The 21314-nt window shown below is 50.1% G+C and overlaps 7 protein-coding genes across 7 annotated transcripts; 5 read left to right on the top strand and 2 right to left on the bottom strand.

Annotated features, from left to right (window-relative positions):
- Positions 1 to 246: 246 nt before the first annotated feature.
- On the top strand, positions 247 to 647 carry FPRO_06514 (uncharacterized protein; the record flags this gene model as incomplete). The annotated part of the gene is made up of 2 exons (XM_031228564.1): positions 247 to 383; positions 431 to 647. 2 exons carry the CDS (start codon positions 247 to 249, stop codon positions 645 to 647), a joined length of 354 nt encoding a protein of 117 aa, XP_031078888.1.
- Positions 648 to 1420: 773 nt separating this feature from the next.
- FPRO_06513 (uncharacterized protein) lies at positions 1421 to 2200 on the top strand (the record flags this gene model as incomplete). The annotated part of the gene is made up of 1 exon (XM_031228565.1): positions 1421 to 2200. The coding sequence occupies one exon, from the start codon at positions 1421 to 1423 to the stop codon at positions 2198 to 2200; it is 780 nt and encodes a 259-aa protein (XP_031078889.1).
- Positions 2201 to 6196: 3996 nt separating this feature from the next.
- On the bottom strand, positions 6197 to 8018 carry FPRO_06512 (putative carnitine transport protein; the record flags this gene model as incomplete). The annotated part of the gene is made up of 2 exons (XM_031228566.1): positions 6197 to 7397; positions 7534 to 8018. The coding sequence occupies 2 exons, from the start codon at positions 8016 to 8018 to the stop codon at positions 6197 to 6199; spliced, it is 1686 nt and encodes a 561-aa protein (XP_031078890.1).
- Positions 8019 to 10481: 2463 nt separating this feature from the next.
- On the top strand, positions 10482 to 11336 carry FPRO_06511 (uncharacterized protein; the record flags this gene model as incomplete). Its single annotated transcript, XM_031228567.1, has 1 exon — positions 10482 to 11336. The coding sequence occupies one exon, from the start codon at positions 10482 to 10484 to the stop codon at positions 11334 to 11336; it is 855 nt and encodes a 284-aa protein (XP_031078891.1).
- Positions 11337 to 11845: 509 nt separating this feature from the next.
- On the top strand, positions 11846 to 12708 carry FPRO_06510 (uncharacterized protein; the record flags this gene model as incomplete). Its single annotated transcript, XM_031228568.1, has 3 exons — positions 11846 to 11895; positions 11956 to 12340; positions 12388 to 12708. 3 exons carry the CDS (start codon positions 11846 to 11848, stop codon positions 12706 to 12708), a joined length of 756 nt encoding a protein of 251 aa, XP_031078892.1.
- Positions 12709 to 13353: 645 nt separating this feature from the next.
- Positions 13354 to 16297, top strand: FPRO_06509 (uncharacterized protein; the record flags this gene model as incomplete). The annotated part of the gene is made up of 2 exons (XM_031228569.1): positions 13354 to 15573; positions 15620 to 16297. 2 exons carry the CDS (start codon positions 13354 to 13356, stop codon positions 16295 to 16297), a joined length of 2898 nt encoding a protein of 965 aa, XP_031078893.1.
- Positions 16298 to 16716: 419 nt separating this feature from the next.
- On the bottom strand, positions 16717 to 20305 carry FPRO_06508 (related to protein carrier KAP123; the record flags this gene model as incomplete). Its single annotated transcript, XM_031228570.1, has 3 exons — positions 16717 to 17656; positions 17838 to 20148; positions 20260 to 20305. The coding sequence occupies 3 exons, from the start codon at positions 20303 to 20305 to the stop codon at positions 16717 to 16719; spliced, it is 3297 nt and encodes a 1098-aa protein (XP_031078894.1).
- Positions 20306 to 21314: the final 1009 nt, after the last annotated feature.

The following is a 21314-nucleotide window of genomic DNA, read 5'->3' on the forward strand; positions in this document are numbered from 1 at the left end:
TAGTGTCCTGTGATACCGGGGATGCCGTAGTCCAGACGCGCAATCCAATTGAGTTCGCAAAAAACATTGCCGCACTGTGAGTTTTTTCAGATATTATAAACGGTGTCTGTTCTAGTACTTAAAGTCTGCATTGAGCTAGTATTGCCCTCTTCATAACAAGCAAAACAAAATTCATCCCAACAACTGCACTCTTCAAACTATTGCCCTGTTCATCGCAGTACATTCTACTTCTTCTTAGCAAGCAAAATGGCCACGATCGGAATTAGATATTACAAACTCCGCAATGCGGGCATCGCCTGTATCATCTGGCCACAGCTCAGAAAGGAGAGCAACACTGGCGAAACGGTCTGGGACGGAAGGAAGAAGGACGAGTCCAAGTACAGGTAAGTTATCAGTAGGTACAACAGAGCATACGCCGTGGATCTTACAGTCCAACTCCCCACATAGGCACGTCTGTTACAGTAGACCTTTCGACAAAAGGCATATCTCCTGAAACCAAGTTCTTCTTGTCTGAGAACACCTTTTTCGGTACAGACATGTGGGACTCAAACCAGGCGTTCTTCTATGATCCCAATTCCAACGTCACTGCTTGTGCAACCAAGTGGGGAGGAATCCACGATGGAAGTCTCAGCTATGGGGACTGCTAGTCCTGCAAGTTTGGTCCAGAGGAACAAAAGATCGATATGTCAATGGCTGCGGAGAATAAAGCTTGTACGGCTACTGTCACCGATCGGAAGATCGAAGAACTTCTAAATACATCCTTTGGTCACGAGTTGGACGGTGGATCTGATGGCTAAGAGCTGTGGGAGGGAATAGCTAAGCGGGCGGCAAAAACCATCTCAAAGGTAATTCTGGCTGGCATGGGACTTGTCATGGCTTTCCTCATCGCGAAGGGCTATTGCGTGCGCAGGAGACAATGACCCTACCCGATGGTACTGGACTACCTGATACCTTGGGCCACCTCCACGGAATGGACATGGAGTTGTTCCTGAAAAGGTCGTGAAGGACTGAACGCGCCGCTGGCCGACAATAAGGAGATTCATAGGTCCAGTAACTCAATCTTTCAAGTTGAGTTATGCTTTTGATGGAAGGCGCAGCTTAAAGGAAGATTGGGACTTGGTTTTAAGTATTATTATCGATTTGCAAATATCAGTAGTGTAAGTAAGGTCAGGATTAAGATGATGGTGAATGTCTTGGTGAAATTTCAATTCCATCGTCTGCAGGCTGACCGCAAGGCTCTCTGAGCTGACAGCTGCTAAAACACGTACCAGTTTCTAAGTTAGGTACTTACCTAGGTACACAGGGTACCATACGTGCCTCTCTTCAATCAATCGAGGAAGTTCGGATCTCGTTCATGCTCTTGTTCTTTCTTTGCTATCTTCATTCTTGCCGTTTTCATCTCAACCTACCTTCCATTGGAATGGCGGACCCTCTTTCCATCTCAGCGAGCATCGCTGGGTTAGTTGCTCTTGCCGATCTCGTCTTTCGATCAGGCACCAAATACGTCAAGGGCTACAGAGGCACCCCAACAGAGGTTGGAAACCTCATGCGCGAAGTCAGAAGTCTCTCTGTCATCTTGCACAACCTTTCTCTTGTCGCTTTTGACCTGGAAGAAACCGAACGACCCGAAACAACTGCTGCTGTTCACGAGCCGCCGCCTGCTCTTCAACCGCATTATCTCCATGATTGCCACCAGCTGCTGAGACGCTTGGAGACAGGTCTTTCGCGTATAGAGGCTTCCCTAGACTCGGGTTCTGGGCGCCAAAGACTGCAAGCTCGACTGAAATGGCCATTCACTTCAACCGAGTCCAAGGACATGATCCAGGATATACAACGCTACAACCAGATCATCCACACAGCTCTTGCCGCCGACTCTCTAGCCAAGCTCAAACATTGCTTATCCCGACAAATCGAAATGAAGGATGGCCTTGAAAAGATCAATCGCACCGCTGAAAAGATCTTGGATATACAAGTCAAGATTGCCCTCGATACCAAAAGGAATCAAGTTCTCGAAGATTTTGGCCAATTCAATCCTCGGGGTGAATACGAGACGAACAATAGACTACGGCATGACCTTACCGGCCTCTGGCTCACGCAAGGTCCAGAGTTTGACTGCTGGTACTCGACTCCAGCTTCAAGGCTCTGGTGTAGTGGTATACCTGGTGCTGGGAAGTCTGTCCTTTTCTGCAGCCGTGATTAAGGAGTGTTTGCATAGAAACGCTCATGATGCACACAAAGCAATAGCGTACTTCTTCTGCACCTATAGACATGAGCGCTCCCAGCATATGGTCAACATTCTTTCTTCCCTTTGCATCCAACTTGCCCTGCAGAGCGAAAAAGCTTTCCGTATCTTACAGGAGTATCACGACCAACTGTTCTCAAGTCATCACCTCTCTACAAAGCCCACCGCCGAAATGCTCACACAGTTACTACATCGTATCTGTGCTTGCTTTACCCGCGTCTATACTATCGTCGATGGTATCGATGAGTGTGACAATCGAGTCGAAGCAAATGTAAAGTGCTTGGCCGAGCTTGCGCTGTCACAAGGGGACGATGTTATCAACATGGCATTATTTAGCCGGGACGAGAGCATTATACGCACGCGTTTAGAAAAGGACTTTTCTCATGTCGAAATTGAGGCTCATACTGAGGACCTGCAACTCTATGTCGCCTCGGAACTTAACGAAAAGATTGCTTCAAAACGGCTGAGGCTTCATGACCCAACTCTGAAAGACCTCATTATGACTAGATTGGTTGGGGAAGCTAAAGGGATGTAAGTTACACTTGCTCCGATACCACTCACTTCTAATTAATGGGTCTCGAGGTTTCGCTGAGTAGCCTGCCAACTGGACTACATGTGTGAACTCCCAACAGACAGAGCTCGACGTGAAGCCTTGAGCAAGCTTCCCCCTTCTCTCTATGCAACTTGTGACCGGATCTTGCTAAGAATTGATGGCTGCAACGATGCGGTCAAACGACTGGTCAAGGGAACGCTATTAATGCTCGCGACGTCTATCTCCTCACTCTGCTTTGAAGAAATCTGCGAGGCCATTTCATTGGAAGACGGCGCAACAACTCTCGAAGATGATGAGATTGTAGAGGAAAAAGAATTGCTTCGGTGGTGCAGTAGCCTTGTTCGAGTCAACAAATCCAGCTCCTTCGCCAATGGCAAAAGAATTCAGTTTGCACACTTTACAGTCCAAGAATATCTTCTGTCCTTGAAGACTCGCAATTCGGATCATCAATACTCAAAGCTCAGAGAATACGCTGTATCGCGCGTAGATGGTATAGACTTATTTTCTTTCCTCTGTTTACGTTTCCTCACTATGGAGGACATGGAGCGATTTCCGCCTACCCCCGACATAACACGTAGTATCGGGGACATGATTGCTCGGCGCAGACGCAGAACCTTTTACTGCAAATCGGTATTGACTTGGACGCCATATATAACGTCATCGTCAAATATGGAAGATAGGACACATAGACTCGTGCGGAAGCTCTTCCAACCATCCAAAACGCCCACCTTCTGTCTGTGGGCAATTGACTTCATATTCAGTCATCATCCCTCGTCTTCAACAAACGGCTCTTCTGAGTCAAGAAGGGTTCTATCGCAAGTTATTACTGCAGTTCTCAGACCTGAATTCACCCCTCTTCACATGGCAGCTGCATTCAGTATGTACGACATGTGTCAAGAGTTGCTGGAGAGTGGCTCTGATGTGCTGGCATGCAGCAGGTTCGGCACTCCATTACACTGTTCCCTTGGCGGTCGAGGTTTCTTTTACAGTTTTCTGAACTTAAGAAGCAATGATATCATATCCGGTGGTCCCATTACTGGCCGAATAGTTTTCCATGATGTGCACCTGGCTCGGCTACAAACAGTCCAATTGTTGCTGAAAGCTTCAGCCTTACCCCTGACATCCCCATTATCATCAGAAACTATCATATCCCTCACTTTATCATGTCCTGACATATTTACCAACAATGTTCCACTTATCATCGAGCTTCTTAGGGCTGGTGTGTCAATCACGGCTCACGATGTGCAACTCTTCAGGACTCGTTATGATCGGTGCCTGGAGATGCCTTGTTTCACATCGGAGACCTCTCAGATATGGTCTGTCTTTCCCCGATTACTCGAGGTCCTTGGTGAAAGCAACACGCCAGGCTGCCCTAGATTTCTTCTTCACCAGGAGGCCGCAGACTTCATCTTAAGAACAAGGGAAAGAAGACCATTCCAGTCCTCAGATAGGCAGTTTCCAGATTGCTATTATTAACCAGAGGGATATCCATCATCAGAACCGGACTCCTCTTTTTGCGGCAGCCGCACAGAACAATGCGACAGCGGCAAATGCTCTACTTGTTCATGGAGCCGATGTCAACATTACCGACGACAAAAATTGCACGCCACTCTTTGTTGCAGTTGAGCAAGGTGCGATAGAAGTTGTTGAGCTACTCATCGGTCACGGTGCCAATATCGACGTGATGAGTGCTTCATCTCACGGACTCGTTGATGTGGCTTTCGCACAGAAATCGTGGAGAATGGTCAACATTCTTCTCAGGGCCGGACTATTAAGCAGGCAAATAAACATGGACGGAAGAAATCTCCTCAGCCTCATGACTTTATGGACTTGCCAACCAGGCGCCAAACCCAATATTGGGCTCTTCAAGCGGCTCCTAGATCATGGTGTCGATCTATACGTATATGATAAGTTCGGTTCTTCCGCTTCCCATTATCTTTTTACAAGACCTTGTCGGGGTTACTTGCGGTGCATGTTGGACATGAGACTCGATCTACAAGTGGAAAAGCTCAGCAGCTGGCCTGACCATTTCTTCTGTAAAGGAGTAGATGCCTTGGTTGATATAACCTACAGCCTTCGTTATGTCAAACCTTCAATCAAAATTGAGGGTGTCCGCCATCTATGTGACCTGGGAACCCCCGGTACTCATAGTTTGTTATGTCGAGCAGCCAGCTGGGGTTCGGTCACAGCGATTCAGAACCTCATCAAGCTTGGGATTAGTGACCTCGAACACCATTGTCGTGAACACGGATCGCCCCTAAATACTGCCATTCAAAACCACAGATGGGAGGCAGTCAAGTTTCTTATGCTTCATGGCGCCAAGGTGCCTGAAGATCTTTGGAAACCCAAGAATTCTGCCCTCAGTACTGTAAACCCAGATTTTGTTGTTCGAGAGTGGCTATTTTTTGGCAGGCACACAGAGCGAAAGCGAATTTCTCTTGGCCTCTTGAACGGTGAGCCGGAGATGAAATACTGGTCTGGTGTATGGGCTGTTCGGGTTCCATTGCAATGGCGGGATAGGAAGTGTTCTGTGGAGAGCATCTTGGAATACGCAAAACGAAGGCATTGGCTTGAAATTGAGTACATTTCAAGTGCTATTCGAGATACTCAACTGGTCCGACCAAAAGAAAGATGTGGGAGCATATCGAGGGTTGAACAGCAGGGCTATTGCTGGGGGGTGTGACGGTCGCTCAGAGCCGTTAGAATGATGGCCAACGGCATCCAGCCACGCACACCCAGACAGCGGATCACCTACAGCTTCATTCGACCTTACAAAGATACAGATGAGGTCGCCTACAGCTTCAATCGACCTTACAAAGATACAGATGAGGTCCAAGAAATTATAACGCTGCGTTCAGCCGGTCATTTTCTTCCTCCCGGGGAATCCACTCGGCGGTCGGCGCCGATCCGAAGTATGAAGCTGGCTTTTCAGGCCGTCAGACCTCACTCATTTCCGGTATGGCATGAGCCTGCTCTGCGGGAGATAGGAAAGCTGATGACTAGGACTAAGCGATAGAATATTAGGTACATTGGCCTAAACTTGGGGGACAAGGATCCCGCTTCTCAGTGGTTCGCGAGACTGTATCAATATGTTGGTGAGAGGCGCAAATAGATCAATCATAGCAGGATATGTTCATTCATATGTTCATATATACACTCTAATTCATAAAAGCTATCGTCACTCGACCCATTGGGGAATGACGTTTGGGTATCTTTTATGCCGCCAGTACTTCAGGCGACGCAGCAGCGAACTTTCCTCGCCCTCATCGAAGCGATGATGATGACCAGTGGGATTAACCTCTTCTCAGCCACGACGATTGTCGAATCGACTCACTTCTTCTGCGCATCATGGATGTCACAGCGTCATTCTTCATGCGCGTTCACCATTTCCAGGTGCACGCTTAGACGTGGACTTCAGCAGCGTTCTTCTTCTTGTTCTTCTTGATACCAACAAGACCAATGATCTCCTCCCAGAAGCCAGTAGGAGGGTCAACGATCATAGCGCGCTCCTCGTAAGCGTCAATAACAGGTCGCTCCCAGACAAGATCGCATTCCTTGGCACTGACAATCTTGGTACGCTTAAAGAGCTTCCAGCCAAGGTACATGAAAGGGGCGATGATTTGCATGGTATAGTTGGAGAAGAAGTTCTTTGCATCGAAGGGGGCCAAGGATGTGTATCCATAGGTGTAGCAAACGACTGTGTGAAGGATGAGAGCAATCCAAGCACAGTAAGGCTGGAAGTAGCCAAAGTAGGGCATCTTCTTGCGGTCAATGCCCTGGGCCTTGCAAGCACGGTAGTAAAAGAGGAAGGTAATGTTCATGGTGATATAATCCACGATACCTCCTCCAGTAATGAGGGCGAGAAGGATCGTCAAAGCCTCGGCGGAGGAGCTGTCGAGTTGAAGGAAGGCCAACAAAGGGAAGACCATGGTGACGGTGAAACACCAGATAGGGATACCGCTCTTAGTGGTCTTGCGGAGGAAGGCAGGAGCACGTCCGTCGAGTGCGAGACTGTACAGCGAACGAGTTGCGCAGTATACATATGTGTTACCGGCAGAGAAGATAGTCGTGAAAAGGAGGGCATTGACGAGATGGGGCAATCCTTCGATACCGAGGTTGGACATAGCGATGACCCAAGGAGAGGCAGCGGCAGTGCCACCGCCGGATCCACTGCCAAATTGGACTTCAACGAGTGTCTCATCAGTATGGCTAAGGACGATGCCACAAGTGAGGGCAGCGCCGATGAAGAAGAGACCGAAACGGAAGTAGCAGGTCTTGAAGGCAGTCTTAACATATCGGCTGGGGTGCTTGGACTCGGCAGCGACCATAGAGATGTAGTCAGGGCCTACGACAAAGAAGGCAGCAGAGGCCAATGCACCCATAAATCCTTCGAAGCGCCCGAGATCACCTTCGCTCCGGAATGTCGCAAATGCACCATACGCGCTGGACCAGTAGCGGAAGCCATAAGCGTCACCTTGGGGATTACCCCCGACCATTGTCACAAACGTAAACATGAAGAGAATAAAGATCAGCAGGACCTTGCCTAGGGCCAGCCAGAACTCAGCTTCACCAAAGACACCAACGGCAAGAACATTGCATACACTAGAAGAGGAGACGAAAGTTTAGCATGCATTCGCACATAGACAAGGAGGAGAAGGGAAGCAAAATTGAGAAAAGAAACCATGGAGCGCATTCGTGACGATGTTCATCAGGATGCAGCTCGGGATTTTAGCCTTACCCATATGCAATGATGACTGCAATGATGAAGCCAGCAGTTGGACCGGCGTCAGTAACAGTGTCACTCCAGAATGAGACAACGAGGTTCAGAGCAACGATTTCGAAGGGGATCAGGAGAGCCTCGTAGAAGAAAAAGTTCCAGCCGACCATGAAGCCGAGGGCGTCATCAACCCAGTGGCCAGCAAGGCGGATGAAACCACCGGAGACAGGCATATAAGTGTTCATCTCAGCGATAGAATTGTTGGTGAGACCGAGGACCATGGCGTAGAGAGCTGTGCAGACGAGGAGACTGCCGGGGCCACCCTTGGCCAGCCCGGCGCCGATACCGATGAACAGACCAGTACCAATGGTGCCTCCGATGGAGAGAAGTTGGACCTGACGGTTGTTGAGGCGGCGATGAAGACCATCAGCGTTGCCGCCATCAGATTCGACGATGGGGCTAGGACTCTCAGCCCTCTTGGAGGCCTTTTCCGAGTCGGAGGACATGTTGAAGACGATTCGGCCGAGTTGCTGTTAGTTGACGTGACAGCACAAAACCACTTTCCAACCTCAGAAGTAATCTGGGGTTGAGGACATGTGGAGAAGGGAGAGGGGGATGAAGAGAGAGACGAAAGTCAAGGAGAGAGCGAGAGCAAAGGGATTTATGAGAATGGAACTCATAGAGACGATCCCAGAAGAACACAGACTCAGACATGGTTGTGGTGGTGGAGAGTTCAGTGGGTCGTGATCAATCCTTCGATGGTGATGAATGAACCCTTGTTGAGGAGTGAGAGCGAGAATTGCAGACATCGCGTCATTATGGAGTCTCGTTAAGTAACTGGAGAAGCGAGAGGACGAGTCCGAGTGAAGATGGTGGATATCGTCGATATTAGAGGAGGAGGAGGCAACTGTTTTTCTCCACTGAACCTCTTCTCATCAGGAAGAGCGTCCCCAATAATAGTATCCATCAAACAACCTCATGAAGCTCAAGGATGAGAAGAGTCCGTTCGACGCGTCTTGCAAATTAAGCTTCTCCTTCTCCATGATGTTCATTTCGCAAGTCGCCGAGATCGTCGCATCGCTTCAGATACGTACCGCTCTCGTTGCTGTTGTTTTAACATGACTTATAAAAACTTGTTCACGAAATGGCGATCCAAGGGAAGTTTACGAGATGAAATGCCAAGACAGCACATGACGTCACAGTATCAAACTCTTCAATTCAGCTCTCGGAAATATCACGTGCATTGCCTTCTCACGTGACGTACTTCATGATTCGTTTGCGGCAAAGTCGCAAGAAAGCAGTGAACGAGTGGATCCTCGGCTGAGAAACTCTGCAGAGTTTTCTCGATACCCTGTAGAAACAAGCAAAGTCAAGCGGTACATGATTCGTTAAAGAGTCTGACAGTGGATGATGTGGGTACAGGAAGAAATATGGTGCGGTTTACGGACATTCCGCTGTCAAAGACCAGAATCGGTAGCTGGATCCGACAACCTCGCTATAGGGATGGCCCCCGATCGTGTGTGAAGAGAGTCCAATGGACAATCAGAGAGCCCGGTTTAAGGGACTCATTTACATAATGGATTGCAACGTTGGAGGCTGAGCATGAAGTGAGATTCGATATGACGAACGTTGTTGATGGAAGCAAGTTTACATGATTCAGGTCGTCAAGGGACACGAAAGTTTACATCCCAATAGGCCGACATTACAAATTCAGGGTCTTTCCACATAAACAATCCCTTGTGACACTCATCCGCCATGACATGAAGTCCATAACCGCCCAGCATCCCAAGCTTGCGGCTCAACGGCAGAGCGACCGCCAAGTTCCTCGTCATTCCTTGCCTCATTCTGACTCGGAGAAAAAAGAACCGCCACCGCCGAATCATCGCTTGCTAAGGACCCAGAATAGGCAATGCGTCTAGGATGCGCTTATTGGCGGCCAACACTGTAAGCGCCAAGAGAAATTGCAATGAACTGAGTTTTGCGTTATTTACAATTCGTACGACATCGTATTGAACGCTGAACGATGCTCCACTGATGGATGTTGGTAGGTTGGGTAGTTGGGATCCAGGGATGATGCAAGGGACAGGACACGGCGGCTGGGCTAACGCTTTTTCTAGAGTATGACAGCATTGCCATATTCTCCAAGGGAGGTGGTGAAGTTTATAGCTGTGTGGTCAAGATTGTTGTTATTATGCTTACCGATAAGGTATCTTCGGTTTGAGATGATCTAGATCCTCAGATTGTCGAAACGAAACACGAAGTCTCGTGTATCTCTCGTTCGCGTATCTCAGCGAATTCGGAGAACAGATGCAGGGTCCTTATCGGCTTGAGCTGACTGACTTACCCAAGAAGGATAGCTTCGTACGATCAATCTCAACGAGTCTTCGTTCCAATAACACTTGGTGCAAAGTAGTGTCTATTCTATTGACTCGATACATCATTGCGCTAAACACAAACATCAAAGATCGCCATGCAGGAAGCGATTCGTTCTACCCTCGGGGATCAACAGAACAAAGCTATCAAAGGACCAGGGACGCTTCTTTTTAGTTATGAGGGCTTTGCGCATGTGAGGTCATGTTTGACTTCCCTTGTTGGAAACATACGGCCGACCCTTATTTGACGTTTTGTTGCCGCACTGCCAATCTGCTGTACCATATACTCACGATAATTGCTCTGGAGCATGTCAGTGGCAGCTAAAACGACATCGACAATCACAATTCGAGAACATCATACCCAAAGAAATAGAAAACAAGTATTGAAACTGGTTTTGACAAGAATTACTGCCAAGTTTACAGTGCGTTGGCTTCATCGTCATCTCTAATCGACATCCTCATATGAAAGAAGTTTGCCTACCCTGGAGCTCGCATGGCCCGTGCACTAGCCTTGCAGCTCTCAGGATAAGCACCTTGATTCCAAGCCACCAATTCTAGAAACATTCAGGCAACCTTCTTTCAACATCACCACCCAAAATGTCAGAATACTGGAAATCCACACCCAAATACTGGTGCAAGCACTGCGAGACCTATGTTCGCGACACAAAACTCGAGCGTCAAAACCATGAATCTACCGCCAAACATCAAGGCGCACTAAAGCGTTTCCTCCGCGATCTGCACCGTAACCACGAGCGAGAAGAGCGTGAAAAAGACCGCGCCAAGCGGGAAGTCGAACGCCTCAATGGAGTTGTCGGAGGCTCATCCACAGCGGCAGGTCCATCGTCAAGACCTGCCCCGCGCGCGCAACAGAGCGCACCGACAGAAGCATCTTTGAAGAAGCAGAGAGAACAGCTTGCTGCCATGGGCGTCGCGATACCGAGTGACTTCCGACCTGAGATGGCCATGCCTGGCCAGTGGACGGTCACGAATACGAGAATTATCGAGGCGAAGACAGAAGAAGACGAAGAAGCAAAGGTAGAAGCTAGAGCCAATGGTGTACGGAAGCGCGAAGCGACAGAGGATGAGAAGGAAGAGGAAAACGCCGTGCGCGGACTATTCAAGAAGCCAAGACGATGGGGACGAGACTCAAAAGCTATGCCACAACAAGAAGATCAGGAACTCGATGCGCTACTGAGCGGATCGACGTTTACACCTAGGACTGTGAAGGAGGAAACAGAGGATTCGACGGATGTCAAGAAGGAGAACGATGGGACGCCGGATACAACTGTGAAGACGGAAGATGCGACGGAAGTCAAAACGGAGGATAACACAGACGTCAAGACAGAAGTACCTGCTGAGCCTCTGATAAAGCCAGAGCCAGAGGAGACTGAGTCGGGAGTACAGACAGTGGTATTCAAGAAGAGAAAACCCAAGGGCATCCGACAAAAGTGACGAGATTATCGCTGTGTACTATACAACTACTTACATTGCTGGAGCACATAATGATACCAACTGTACGAATAATGAATGTCATTCACCGCATCCCACCTCTACCGACATTCTCTAGTCAAACGATGTGCCGTGGACTAGTTATGTAATTCGGCATTTGGCCCAATGTCCATATCCGTATATCCCATCGGAGTTAAAACTCTAAGAGCGAAAAACGAAGCCCAATGGGGATAGCTTCAAAACCATCCAGCAAAAGACTCCTCTCGCAGACCCAGATATCCCACCTTTCACCAATTAGCACGGCGACGTTGCTTAGAAAGCAAGCACATCGGAATTGGTCCACGGAACTGCTATTGTTTGTGGGGTAACATCGGCATCTCGGCCTCGATTAATTGCGTCACACGGAAACGCCTGGGTCCGCTTCGAAGAGGATATAAACTCGGCCAAGTAACCCCCGAGAAGTTTCCCCTCCACTCAACAATTCTGCTGAGAAGTAGACAATCACTATCACAATGGCCTCTAACCAACCTGCCAAGTGCTGCACTGAGGGCGTTCGCCATGAGTAAGTCAGCCCCGAAAATGGTTTCCGCGCAATTTTATATATCTAATGCTTCATTTACAGAGGCGAGCCCACCGGCAAGATGATCAAGCTCGATAGCGGTCTTGACGCCTACATCGCGACAGCTCCCGCGGGCAAGGCGCACAAGGGAACCGGAATTGTCTACATTGCCGATATCTTCGGAATCTGGACCAATAGCAAGTTGATGGCTGATCAATTCGCTGCCAACGGCTACACCACCATTATTCCCGATCTTTTCAACGGCGATGTTATGCCTATGCCTATGCCTGAGGGTCTTGATATCATGAGCTGGATCACAAAGGGTGCCAAGGGTGATAACCCTCATACTCCCGCTCAGATCGACCCTATTATCGCCGAGTCTATCAAGACGCTCAAGGCGCAGGGTGCTACTAAGATTGGAGCTGTCGGATACTGCTTCGGCGCCAAGGTAAGTCTTTCAACCTCGACTCAAAAGCGCACCGCTAATAGTCTCAGTACGTTATTCGCAACTACAAGGCGGGCATCGATGTCGGTTATGTCGCTCACCCCTCGTTCGTCGAGGAGGAAGAGCTCAAGGCCATTACCGGGCCCCTCTCCATTGCCGCTGCTCAAACCGACCACATCTTCCCCACCGAAAAGCGTCACCAATCGGAAGAGATTCTGATTGGGACTGGCAAGCCTTTCCAGATCAACTTGTTCTCTCACGTCGAGCATGGTTTTGCTGTGCGCGCTGATCTGAGTGACAAGAGAAAGAAGTTTGCCAAGGAGCAGGCTTTCTTCCAGGCTGTGCAGTGGTTTGATGAGTACCTTCTTTAGAGCCATGTAGACAAGTTAATGATATTTAAAGATACCTAGTCCTTAATAGAGGTTCAAGAATGTAAATGGTGTATGTCATGCGCAGTGAAACCTTGTCTTGGACTGAAGCGAAACCTTACGACGGCAGACGACCTAGAACCTGCACACTCTAAATAAGAGGAAGTCTTGAGTAGTACATAAAAATCCAGATATGTCGCGAGGCATGCATTTTTAGAAATATCAGTCCTACTACAGTTACTATTTGCTATACCCGTCTTGGCTTTCACCAAGTCAGATTCGCGATGCTCTTCCCGCCACGGTATCCAGATCCACGGATCCATTCTCATCTCAAGCCACTGACACAACCCCTGCATAGAGCTCCACTGCCCCAAAGTTTCAGTGCCTTCAGAGCACGCTCTCCCGCTCAGGGGAACCTTCGGTGCCGACTCCACTGTGGCGCACCCACTGTCAAGTGAACCGGTTCACTCCAGCCCAGTTCAGCTGCGTCTTAAGACGTCTCATGGTGATTCAATGCTGACAATCCCATTTTCCGCTGCAACGTCTCTTCTTTCACCACATGCGACAACCTCCAACTGATTGACCTTCGTTACGAAAATCTCATTATTCACGAGGGAAAAACATGCTTCGAGTGTCTCAGCCTTGGTGATGGCCGCCTCCGTCGATTCCATCAATTCTCATCACCTCCCACCGCTTCTATCTCCATCCTCGACTCCTCCTCCATCATGCGCCGACACGACAAACGATAAACTCCCCACGATTCCCTCGGACGAAGACCACTCTTCTGAAGAAGGCTCCCACAGAAGTAGCAGCGTGCGTCGTGTCGAGTCCAACTCTTCTATTTCCGAACCAGCGGTCGAGGATGACGAGGTTCAAGAACAAGAGCCCGCGGAGGAGACTCTAGACAAAGAGAAGGACCAGGATGACAGTACCGCTGTACCCTCTGGCAGGGCCAGTCGCAGCAGTACGATAAGCAATACCACGAACCCTAACGTTCGACGTCTCTCAGCGACCGAGATGCAGCGCCTCACAAACTCTCCTGAGTCGTTACCTGTGGCCCCCGCGCCAGAACGGAGGTCAATTGACCAAGAATCTGCATCACATCTTCTCGATCAGCGTGAGGCTATACGACAGCCTACGGTGCGCCTCGATGATGCGCCTCCCCCGGCGCAGCAAAATGGTGTCGCCGTAGAAGCTCGTCCTGGCTTGACTTCTGCTCTGCGGACTGCGAGAGATATTCAGATGGATATCCACCGACGCCCCTCGCCTGGAGCGAGAACTCTATCTACGCCCCCTACGAGCCGTGTCTTAGCCGGTGATTCGAGTGGGACGTCGTCACCGAGACGATACTCTTCCTTCAACTCAACTGGACGACCTACGTCTTTACATATCAACCTCGATGGTGCAGGCGGAACATCTCCTGTTCTCAGCGCCCGGTCAACACCTGCGACAGCCATACCTCTCCAAACAGACTCGGATGGCCTACGACCACCATCACCGATTCCACCGATTATTCCTCTTCCGCCTATGTCTTTACCTACACATCTGCAGCTGGAACTGGCAGCTCAAAGACCTAGTCCGTTATACATCCACCAGTCCCATGCTTACGATATTCCCTACGAATCCAATGCTGTCAAATTCGAGCGTCTCAAAAACGTTATCCTCTTACCGCCCCATCTCGAAATGACGCTTAACTTCGGAGCTCTAGCATGTCTCGATGCTTGGCTTTGGAACTTCACCATCCTTCCCATGCGCTTTGTCCAAGCTGTCAGCATGCTGGTTCGTTGGTGGGGCTATGTCATCCTCAAAGAAGTTCGATGGCTCCTCGGCTTCGTGTGGTATGGTCTTGGACGGCTTTGGCGGAGAGGTAGGACCTCGCGAGCCGATGAGACCTCCGATGAAGGAAGATCACGCAGTGAGAGTCGTCCTCGCGGTCGTTCAAACGGTGAAAACGGGAGTCATGATTTCAAGGCAAACGGGAATGGAAATGGACACTTTAAGCCTTTGCAGTCTCGATCTCAACCCAAGTCTGGGGCATTTCGTCATAAGAGGACGAAATCCATGCCTTCAAATCTCTCAGCCTTTCACAAAGCTGATCTTCTCCAAGGCGCTGTCATAATATGCAGTTCCATGGCTTTGATGACTCTAGACGCAAGTCGCATGTATCACTTCATTCGAGCTCAATCTGCCATCAAACTCTACGTCATATACAACATTCTTGAAGTCGGTGATCGCCTTCTTTCAGCCCTGGGACAGGATATCCTGGAGTGCCTTTTCAGCACAGAAACGCTCTCACGTAATGCGTCTGGTCGTTCCAAAGTCCTTCTCCCGCTGGGCATGTTTATGCTTGCTCTTGTATACTGCTGTCTTCACTCGATTGCATTGTACTATCAGGTCATCACCCTCAATGTTGCCGTCAATTCTTACTCGAACGCCCTGTTGACCCTTCTTCTCTCCAACCAGTTCGTTGAGATCAAATCAACTGTCTTCAAGCGTTTCGAGAAAGACAACCTCTTCCAGCTCACCTGCGCCGACATCGTCGAGCGTTTCCAGCTTTGGATCATGCTCTTCATCATCGGGATGCGTAACGTGGTCGAGGTCGGCGGCCTCAGTGTCCCAGGTGCCGGCTCAGAGTCATACGATGAGACATCTGTACCACATCACAGCCCATCTATCCTACCACACAGTTTTACTGTACTACCCTCGTGGCTCATGTCAGGCGAAGTTCTGTCCCCTTTCTTCATTGTCATTGGTAGTGAGATGCTTGTCGATACCATTAAACACGCCTATGTGACGAAGTTTAACAACATCAAACCAGCTTTCTACAGCCGTATTCTTGATATCCTGTGTAAAGATTACTACACCAACGTAAGTCATTCCTCATCCCTTGTCATGTTACAACTGACGCCCCTAGGCTTTCATGACTCCCTCTCTGACCAAGCGCCTTGGTCTCGCTGTCATACCCCTATCCTGTCTCTTTATTCGCGCCTCTGTTCAAACCTACCACATGCTTCTATCGACCCATCTCCCTATGCCTATGCCTATGCCCATCCCCCAATCAACGCAGACATCTCTCTCCGAAGAATCAGCCACACCCTCATCACCCGCCATGATAGCTGCTCTCAACCGCTTCGACTCTCTTATCCGCGACTCCCTCGGCCGCGCAACATACGGCTATCCATACGGCTCACCCCTCAATTCTCGGCCCTGGTACTCCTGGACATCCGACGACTTTATCGCCGCCATTACCATGGTCGTCGTCTTCTTCATCGCTTTCCTCGTCTTGCTCATTCTCAAACTACTTCTGGGCATGATCCTTCTCAAATACTCCCGAAACAGATACGCAAAGATGAAGCGTGCAGAGCACCAGGGCCGTGCTCCTGAATCTTTTGATACACCTGGTGGGCGAAGAGTCGGTGGTTTTGGTCAGGTTGAGGTTGGGGAGGAGAGACAGCGTTGGATTCATGCTGATAGGAACGAGGGATTGAAGGGAGGTAAAGGACCGGGTAAGAGGGTGGAGAAGACGGAGAAGAAGAAGGATGATTTTGAGAAGGTGATGAGGTATGAGATGGTTGCCAAAAGGATTTGGTGATTGCATTATTCTGTAGCATTTTACGGCGTTTGCTTTCCAATTACATTACATGATCAAGTTTGAAGACAACAATTCTCTTTCACCCTATCAAGACATATACATGTGCACTTCTAAAACAGTATGAAGGTAACAAATGTCCATATGGAAAGGTATCTTTCTAATCCTAGGTATCAAAAGTCCTCTATCCTCGAAGCCATGAAAGCTTCATCGTGAAATCCCAGCGCTTGCCTTCCCTAATTTTCCTTTTCCCATTCCATACCCTTTTATACCCATGCATCTCCTTTGCATGATGCTACTACGTTTTACTCTATCAACGCATCGTAGTCTAGTGCGTGCTTCTTCATCAAATCATATCGCAGTTCGTCACTTTTATATAATCCACCAAACTGAAAATTCGTCAAGTCGTGATGTGTGTCCGTTTACTGAATACCAGCAAGCTTGAGCAGGCCAGGGTTGTTGGCCAGGAGGTCAGGCTTAGCCTTGTACAGGTTCTGGACGGTGTGCTGGAGAATCTCCCGAGTCTCAGACTCAAGCTGCTCCTCAGGGGGGCTGAGGACCTTCTCAAACACGTTGATAAGTTGGGGAGTAAGCTGCTCAACAGTGGGGTTGGACTGTTGGTACAGCTTGAAGATGTTGTCGTAGATAGGAGCATTCTCCTCGTAGTCCTCCTGGAGGGGAAGGACATTGACAACGGCGGGAAGAGCCTGAGCAACAAATTCGTTGTTGGGGTTCTTGGTCATCAGACGAGAAACTGCACCAGCAACATTGTCGGTCATGCGCATCTCGTTAACAGTCAGGAGAGGCTCAAGCTTCTCCCAAAGAAGAGGGTACATGGGGAAAGTCTTGCCAGTGTCGGCAGAGTTGAGGACAACAAGACCAATGGCGTAGGCAGCGTTAGACTTGGCCAGAGGGTCAGGGTCTGTGAGGCGGCGGACGAGAGCTTGGCCAAGAGACTCAGTGAAGGGAGTGATGGCCTCACCAGTGTACTTGGTAATCTCAGCGATGGTGCCAACAGCGGTGGATCGGTGAAGGTCCTCGCTGGAGCTGGCAAGTCGGAGGATAGGCTTCTCGAAGATCTTCCAGAGCTCACCGAAGTTGTTGCCGAGAGCAGCAGCAAGGCCGACCACGACGTCAAGGGCAGTGTCGATGACGAGCCAGTCGTACTCGGACGAACCGGCATCGACGTCTTGTTCCTCCTCCTCGTCGCCAAGATCTTGCTGGCAAGGGTGAGATCGGGTAATGATAAGACCAACGACCGAGACCATCTCCTGGAGGAGACCATCCTTGGAAGCAAGAAGAGCAGGACCGCAAGCCTTGAGGGTAGCAGCGACATTGCGGTTGATGTCGGTGACAACGGAACTATTTAACTGTTAGTAATGATTCAAGACTAGAATGCAAGAAACAAGAAGTAACAGTGCCATGAATCAGAAGTAGATTAGACGTTTTCTCAGCAACCGCATTTTGCGTCTGAGTGAGCTGGGTATAACGCAAGGTATTCATCATATTGGCAGAAACAGAAAAGACAAGGGGGTAAACTAACCGTTCGCTGTCGTCAGACCAAATGGTCATAGTGGCCTTCTCAAGAGCCTGGCCCATGCTGATGAGCGAGGTAGGGGGAGTGTGCTTAGGAGGAAGACCAGCCTCCCACTTGACACCGGCGCCCTCCTCCCAGACCTGGAAGACACGGGCGTAGGTGCGCCAGAGGGTGGAGATGGCGGTCTTTCGGCATCCCTCGTATGTGTGCTCGGTAAAGGGAGAAACCTTCTCGATAGTCTGCTCGACGTAGGTCTCGAGGTTGGAGCTGTTGCAAGAGTTGGAGATGACATCGCCAAGGACGTCAAGAGCAATCTCCTGCTCAAGAGCGACAGCAGTCACAGCACCGAGATCCTCAAGGTCCTCGATATCATCCCAGTCCTCGTCACCGCCAGTGGCGATGGTGATATCGTCCTGGGTCTCGGGAGCCTTGACCTTGACACGCTTGCCACCAACGACGATAGCACCGTCACCAAGTTGGCTAGCGTCAACGCCGGGAAGCTCGATCTCCTCCTCCTCGAGCTCGAGAGAAGAGAAGAGACCCTTGAAAACACCGGGAAGGAAGTGGTCGAACTGCTCGTGGTAGACCTTGGACAAGTTGGACCACAGGATGAAACTGGTCTCCTTGAGGCGGGGGTTGTCAAGGCTGAGAGCCTCCTCGCTAGCCGACATGAGATCCATGACATAGGGTTGGAAAGACTCAGAACCGACGGCCATGGCGATGCGGCCCAAGCTGTCACAGGTGGAGCTTCGGAGGTCGAGAGACTCCTCACCCTCCTTGATAGAGACGAACTTGCCAAGAGAAGACATCACATCCTTGAAGTAAGGCTCGAAACCCTTCTCCATGGAAGAAGCGATGGCACCGATAGCAGAAGCAGCCGCAGCCTTGACACCAAAGTCCTCGTGGTCGAGAAGACGGACCATGGGACCAATTAGATTGGGACCATACTGAGCCATGATCTTGGTGTCAATGCCGTCACCAAAGGTATCAAGGGCACCGCAAGCGCAGCGAATGATGCTAACATTCTTCTTGTCAGAGGGACCCTGAGAGGCAGCCTCGAGATTCTTGAGGACGGAAGCGATGATCTGCTCGTGGTGAGAAGACATCTCGTCGGCCATCTCTTCAGCGAGGTGGATCAGACCAACAAGAGAGGCATGTCGGACCTGAGTCTCAGAATCCTCGAGGAGAGAGATGATAGTAGGGAGAAGAGGCTGGAGTTGAGTGGAGATGAAGTCGGGAGCACCCTCAGCAGCGTTACCGAGAGCGAGCATAGCCGCCATACGGAACTTGGGATCGTTGTTGGTAGCGAAGTGGGGGAATTGCTCGAGGAGAGGAACAATAGCTTGTCGAGGAGGGAGCTCGTTGGACAAGGTATCGATGAGGCTAATAGCGGTACGGGCAGGAGAAATGTCCTCCTCGTCGTCATCGGCGTCGAGCTCGGTGACAATGTGCATGGCCTTGACCATGAGCTCAGCGGCCATGTCCTTCATGCCCTGAATCTTCATGCGTCGGTAGCGGACACACTGGGTGAGGAAAGCAAGAGCCTGAGATCGGGCGTCCTCCTCGGCGTTGACGTTACCACCAAGCTCAATCATGAAGGCAAGGAGGTCACGGAGGTGGAGGGCAAGGAGGGAAGAGTCGTAAGCAATGAAAGAGTGGAAGACCTCGAAAACGATCTTGTAGCTCTCCTCATCCTCAGCCTCGACGGTAGCCTTGAGAATGTTGACCAGGCTGGGAACAAAGTTCTGTATGGCCTTAAGAGACTCGGGGTCCTCCTCGGGCTCGACGATCATGAGGATAGCACCAATGGCACGGACGATGTTGATGCGAACCTCCTTGCTCTGGGGGTCCTCAATGCGAGCCTGGAAGAGCTTTAGAAGCTCATGTGTGTGGTCGGCGAAGTGGGTAGGGTCTTCCTCGAGGATAGCGTAGAGGAGAAATGAACCGACCTCACGGGCAACAACATTATCGTTGTTGGTGAGAGGAAGGAGGTGCTGGAGGAACTCCTCGCCCTCACCGTTCTCCATATCAGCGCTGACAATGCCGGCGATAAGACGGGCGAGGGAGTGGCGGACACCAGCAGAGGACTCCTTGAGGACACCCTCAAGAAGGTGATTTCGGGCGAGCTGTCGCTGGTCCTGGGCGGTCTTCTCCCAGAACTTGGGGATCAGACGGAGAGCCTGGACCGAGGCGAGCTGTCGAACACCGGCGTCTCCATGTGTGAGGGAGATCTCGACGAGGGCGAGCAGCGACTCGGGTTGTGTGTAGAAGTTCTTCTGGAGCTCGGCGGTAACGGCCTTGACCTGCTCCGTGTTGGCTGGAGAGAAAAGAGGTTAGTTTTGATGCTTATGTAGCGAGGCAACAAGTAGCAGCAAGGGAAAGCAGAGCTTGCCAGCTGTTTATCGTTGACGTAGATGATTGAACTTACGGACTTGGCTCCCTTCAAGGAGCTGAGCAAGCTTCCCCTTATCCATGATGATTTCTTTGTCGAAGCTTGAACGACAGAGAAAAGAAGAGAAAGAGAAAGGAAGGGAAAAAGGAAAAGAACCCGAAGGTTTATAGTAGTGAAGAGAAGGAAAGAAAAGAGTCGCGAGAGACCCGCGCCGAAAATTTTAAATTATTTGGGGTCCCCTCGAGTCGAGTCGAAATTAGCATGGAAGAGAAAAAAAATTCCCAGGCCCCCGCTCTTGCAGGTGCACGCGCTGGTTGGCAGCGGTGGTCCTCCACTAACTTAGCCCAGCGCATGCAAGCCCAGGGTCTGGTGTTGCCCCTCGTTTCTCCCACTTTTAGCGCGGGGCTTTTTGTGGTGATGATTCCCTGACGGGTTAAGAAGATGCCGAATGAAGTTGTATGTAGTTAATGCTTGTGCTTGACCGCCTTTGGTGGGTGGCAGTGATGTGTTGTTGTCTTTTGTTTCGTCGGCTTTGTGCAGACTCGTCTCTGGTGGCATGGCATGGCACGGCATGGCTATTTTCGAAGCCTGATTACTCCAGGCATCGCTGAAGATGTCGGATAAATGCAACCTTGACAGCCAAGACAAGCCCTCGAGTTTGCTGGCACCGGCCGAGATGCTGCACTAGCTCAGGTGCATGATGGCCAATGGTTGTCGGCTGATAGGCCCATGATGACGTTGGTTGGCTGCTTGACACGCGTTATGCTGATTGATACGCTCCCAGAAGTCTGGGTTCCGGATGCTTATCACCTAGCGATCAGATACAGCTTCATCCAAGAATTGGCTGACAGTCTGTCAGGCATGAGATATTACTGCCATAACGCTGCTATGAACTGCCACCAAGCAATGTCCAGTACGCGTCAGAGAACGGCAACACTAACCCAGGCTATAGTCTGTACGTCACGACAACTCCGTTCAGACAGCTTCATAGCTCATAACTCACTCCGACTCAACTTGACGTAGCCAACCGTTAGACATGTCGCATCATTTGCCGTACCTGACGGCTACAACAGTTACCCAGTGAGGCTTTG

Source organism: Fusarium proliferatum (assembly GCF_900067095.1).
Source record: "Fusarium proliferatum ET1 genome assembly, contig: FPRO_scaffold003, whole genome shotgun sequence".
NCBI classification, from domain to species: Eukaryota; Fungi; Ascomycota; class Sordariomycetes; order Hypocreales; family Nectriaceae; genus Fusarium; species Fusarium proliferatum.